General features: G+C 41.8%; 1 protein-coding gene across 1 annotated transcript; it reads right to left on the reverse strand.

The window, feature by feature from the left end:
- Window positions 1-58: 58 nt before the first annotated feature.
- On the reverse strand, window positions 59-2691 carry LOC121939263 (endothelial PAS domain-containing protein 1-like). Its single transcript, XM_042482334.1, has 4 exons — window positions 2425-2691; window positions 1915-2123; window positions 694-914; window positions 59-344 (listed from the first exon to the last, which is right to left on the reverse strand). The coding sequence occupies exons 1-4, from the start codon at window positions 2532-2534 to the stop codon at window positions 222-224; spliced, it is 663 nt and encodes a 220-aa protein (XP_042338268.1). The 5' UTR covers window positions 2535-2691; the 3' UTR covers window positions 59-221.
- Between the last annotated feature and the right edge of the window lie 2497 nt (window positions 2692-5188).

The following is a 5188-nucleotide window of genomic DNA, read 5'->3' on the forward strand; positions in this document are numbered from 1 at the left end:
CTTAGTAATAGTTTATATAACGGTACTATATTGCGTTGCTTAACAAAAAAGGGCTTTAAAGGGACTCATTTCTACGCGTTGTATCATGCATATGTTAAACAAGCTTTTTTCAATAAGGAAGTGATGAGGAAAGCACGGTTTTCTGTCAGATTCAGTTATCACCGCCTCATAAATCAAACTAATGGACTGTTCACAGAGTGGCAAAGTTTCAGACAGCGTATTCACGGGAAACGCACCTCAGTGTTTGCAGGACAGTCGTCTTCCTCTGTCAGAAAAAGCTTCTCTGTCAGCTCCACCTTCAGGTCACTGTCCACTGAGCCGTAGTAGTCACCTGGGCTGCTGGGCTGCACAGACGGAGGGAGGATGGACGGGAGCACGCAGACAGGAACGAGATGAGGAGCACAGAGAAAAAGGGATAAAATGTAAGAGAAGGAGCAGTGTCAAAAAGAAAATGACAGACAGAAACAAAGAGCGGGAGATGAGTCCCGACAAAGGGCCTATTCACTGCACAGAGGCTTCCAAATATCCACCCCCGTTATTCTCACACACGCTGCCCACAGCGAGTGACCTTCTGCCCCCCAGGCCTCACTGCACAATGACGGAACAAACTCTGAAACAAGCACAACCGGTCGCTCGCTCACTAACTAATTACTCCTTTCAGTATGACATTCACGCTCTCGGTCTCGTCCTCACCGTGGAGCAGCTGCTGAGGCTCGGCGTGGCGCTGCCCGGTGGCGGGTTCTGCTGTACAGTGAATGTACCCGACATGTTCGCCATGTCCCTTGGAAGTGATGCCGGAGGGGCCAGCTTGTGGCTCTCGCCGGCCCAGGATGGAGGGCCCGGAGGGGGCATGGCTGCGGCGGATGTCTGGGTGTATCCTGCAGGCTGCTGGGACTCGTCAAACTGAGGGCGATCTGAAGAAAGAAGCAGAAAAAAGAGTCGGACAGAGACAGGATGAAGAATTAAAGTGCCATGTGGGAAAGAGGGGTGACGAGATACTAACAAGATGTTAATAAAACACTTTTATGCAAAAACGGCAAATTTTGGTGAAATTAGTTGAGGTAAAAGCAATACAAAATTTCAAAATATTTAATGACTATCTAAAATGTGAGGAATATCTTAAAAATGCTGATGCATCATGGACTTGTATGCACTTCATATTCCAGTTAACCATCCTGAACATTAGTTTAACCCCAGGAGGTTTTAGTAATTTATGTTGAGAGGGAGAGGTATCAATATTAATACGCCATTTGAAATTGTGTAAAAAGTCATAGAAAGGTAAGTCACATGAAAAATAATGGAAAAAAACCCATCATAGTAGAACGTGTCATAAAAAAATGATGAAACCATAAAATCATAAAAACAGCATCATTGTATAGTTTTCTGTCGAAAATCCTGAAAAACGTCAGTTTAATGTGTTGTCCAAAAGGATGACAAAACTTCATATTATAGTATTTTGTAGAAAGTCGTGAAAAAACGTCAAAGTATAGTATGTCGTCCAAAATCATGAAAAAGTCCCTGTACAGTATGTCTTCCAAAATAATGTAAAAATACATCATAGTATGTTAACCAAAATCATGAAAAATATCATGGTCGTGTCTTTTGTCCAAAATCATGAAAAGAGTATCACATGCCATCAAAAATCATGAAAAGTCACAGAAGTATGTTGCCAAAAAACACCAAAAAATAGTCATAATATAATGAGCCAACAAAAATAATGAAAAAATGTCACAGTTGAGGACGTTTTTTCACCAGTCAGGATGAGACAAAGGCTGTCTTTGGACACGTCAGATCTCTAGTTTGACTAACTGAGGTAAAACTCTCATGATCGTATGGAAATTTCTGTGAAATCAGAGAACCGTTTGGTTTTGATCACCATCGTGAAAGCAACAAGTGACACAAGTCAAAACCGACCGAAGTCCAGAGTGATGATTGTGTCTCCGGGAGTCGGAGCCAGCTGGGCGAGGTCCTCCGGCTCCTCTTTGAGTTTGGTGAAGAGGGCTTCTCCCGGCTCTGCCGTCACGCCGGCACCTCCTGCGCTGAAGAAGCTGCTCATGTGATGCGGCTTGAACAGCGACTCTGTCTGCTTCAAGGAGAAGATCATCGATTTCTCCTCGATGTCGCTGGTTTGGAGACGGAGCGCAGACAGAGTTTGAGTTTGTGTGCAGAGAAGATGGCAATATCACATCGTGCACTTCAAGGATAACATCTGTGTTTTTTACCAAATTTTTACATTTCTCTGTTTTTTTATTTTATATTTGAAATAAATAAAATAAAAATAAAAATTTTCACTTTATTATCGCGTGTTGCATGAACGTCCATACATCTGCTACATAAATAAAAACTTTAAGAATTCATCCTGATTTTCACATTAACATCTTTTCACCTGCTATTAGCCGGAAACCGTAGTTTGACGGTACTCACCTGAGGACGTAGTTTATGCACACGATGCACTGGGGCTGCGAGTTGCGGCTGTTATAAATAACGGTCCCCTGCGTTTCCACCCAGACGTAGCCGCCGTTCTTAGCCAGCATACGATACTGACTGCTCACGGCCTGACCCTTGGAGCACACTGCAGAGAGAAAGAGTGAAAAATTAAGACAAAAGCGATGTGTTCAGCGTTATTGTATTCGGTAACTGAAGAAAATGTAGGTATGAACTGAGCCGCATTGTATAATGCTGACAAAAAATGCTTCATCATGAAACTCTTTTTGAATATTGGCATACCGTTAGACAGATTGTATTTTATTTTAGGAACAATCCCAGATGAAACTGTGGATAAGAAAAAAGATTTGTTTGCTGCGTTTCCTTTTATTGGTGGCAAAAAAATAAATAAATGATAACACTAACTCTGCTCCGGTAATTATGTATTTCAGGTCACCAAGGTCCTGAACTAGTTTCATGTATTTTTATATTTTATGTCACTGTACTGACTTATGTTCCTGAAACGCCTGTGCAGAAGCACATATCAGCATGATGTTTGCCAAACTGGTGTATCTCCATGCAGCATTGAGTATTAAAGATCTACAGCTGCTCCGAGGTTTGAACAACACACTTTATTTTCTCATTATTTCTGCTGATATTATATCTTTATTTATATTATTTTTGCTGTTTATCCTGTTCACTCCCGGCTGCTGTAACAATGCAAATTCCCCAACTGAAGGAATAATAAAGGATTATCTTCCATATTCCTCTGGCCACTTTAATAGAGGTCTGTGGGAGTTAAAGGTTTTGATAACTCTAGCGTATCATTTTTCAGTTTTGCAGCATTGCAGCTCAGACTTGATGTATTTTGTGTATTTGTTTTGTGCGTGGCTGTGAAATCAACCACACAGATTTTGGTCAGCGCCGGAGAGTGGGATGTTTGACTTCGAGCTGAGAGGGAGATGTTTCTGGCTGCGCTCCAAAGTTCAGCGCTGGCGTGGGAAAGGAGCAGAGCCGCGGTCAGAGAGTGTACATAAGGCCTGTGTGTGTGTGTGTGTGTGTGTGTGTGTGTGTGTATGTGTGTGTGTGTGTGTCAAGCATGTGTGTGTGTGTACGCGAGTTGAGGAAGCTCAGGGCAACATTACATGTAGCAGAGAACGCCGTTAGCATGTGCTGATCGACAGGCTGGTCACGTTGGTCGTGAGAGCGGGTCGCCTGTGTGTGTGCGTGTGTGTGTGTGTGTGTGTGTGTGTGTGTAGATAGAGAAGCCTTTATCTCAGCAGATTTCAGCCCGCTAGCGACTGTAGACAGACGATTAAGACCAGAAGTAAAGGAAAACAAATTCACTCCCAAAACACTGAATCTGCAAACATCACAAAAACAAATCATCTGACAATCTGTGTCCTAAAATCTGAGCGGCCGTTAACACGGCAACCGTTCTGACATGAAATGTTACACTCTTGTTGTGATTTGGCCTTTCGATCACACGACAACGGTGTCTTTGGGGTCTGAAAATGCAAACTTCCAGAGTGTCATCTTTTCTGTCGCCGTGTAAACTGGCGACGCGGATCCTGTGAGAGCGGTGACATCACAGCTGAACTTTACACGAATTAACGAGCAGGAGGACAACAATAACAAAAAGAGCCGCGTTTGTGCTGCTGACTCTACTGAGTTTATTAACGCTGTCGGTTGTCGTGCGTGCTCGCCATCGTCTTCCTGTTTGTTTATACTCGCCGCTCTGCGGCAGAGCGCCTTTGTATGTGCAGGATCGTGGTATTTTTCAAAGGTGCGTCTTTACAAAGTTACACCGCCAACTACTGGCCTGCCATGCATACTGCAGTTTTTGGTTGTTTTTGTGAACTCGTGGATCGTTTTCACGATGTTATCATATGAACGCAGATTTTTTTAAACGTAAAGGAAGACTTTTCTGTTTTCAGCAGGGCCGTTCTCGTCGAAACGTGGTCTTAGTTTCTGTCATTTCCTTCGTCTAGTTCTTAGGTTTCAAAATATAGACAATTATTTTCTATAAATTCCTAAATGAATGATGTATACAGTATATTTAGTTAGAAAAAATAATTTTAAAAACCCAAATCTGAAAATTGCATTACCAATATGATGAGTTGGTATCAAACCAATATCATTACAAAATAACAGACTTGCAGCAACCTCCGAACTCATTGACTCTGTAAAAAAAAAAACAACTACTCTTTATCAAATTACCATTAAGACAGTTCGGCAACTTGAAATTTCCTGGTTTCTAACTCATAATTACGGCTTTGGAAAAAAGAGCTCGTAACATGTAAATACGGTAAATACAATATTTCTGAGGAGCACATTAATGCAGCATAAGTCGGATTACTTTTGTTATTTTTTTAATCTCTGTGTGTTTAACGATAACACATCGGAAAAGTTCAGCTTCTTCTGCTAAAAGTAAAGATACTGAAAAAAAGAAACATTTTGGCTTTAAAAGTTACAAATGGTCTTGCTGTTTTAGAAAATAAGAGCGCTGCAATACTGCATGTAAAAAGGATGGACATTCACACACATGCACCCATGCGCACGCGCGTGCACACACACGCACACACATACATATTAAAATTGTGTTGGTGTTTTTTTTAATTATCGCTTTTTCCTCTTATATTGCGACGGCTGTTCAGAGCTTCTAAGGATGCAGTTCTGTCAGTGGAGAGAAAAGCCACGACAATTCAAACACACACACACACACACACACACACACACACACACACACACACACACACACACA

Source organism: Plectropomus leopardus, unplaced genomic scaffold (assembly GCF_008729295.1).
Source record: "Plectropomus leopardus isolate mb unplaced genomic scaffold, YSFRI_Pleo_2.0 unplaced_scaffold4403, whole genome shotgun sequence".
Taxonomy (NCBI): Eukaryota; Metazoa; Chordata; class Actinopteri; order Perciformes; family Serranidae; genus Plectropomus; species Plectropomus leopardus.

Coding starts and splice junctions, on each gene's coding strand:
- LOC121939263 (XM_042482334.1), bottom strand. CDS start 2,534: ATGCTGGCTAAGAACGGCGGCTACGTCTGGGTGGAAACGCAGGGGACC. Junction 2,124..2,424: donor TGCATAAACTACGTCCTCAG/GTGAGTACCGTC, acceptor TCTCCAAACCAG/CGACATCGAGGAGAAATCGA. Junction 345..693: donor GCCTCAGCAGCTGCTCCACG/GTGAGGACGAGA, acceptor CCGTCTGTGCAG/CCCAGCAGCCCAGGTGACTA.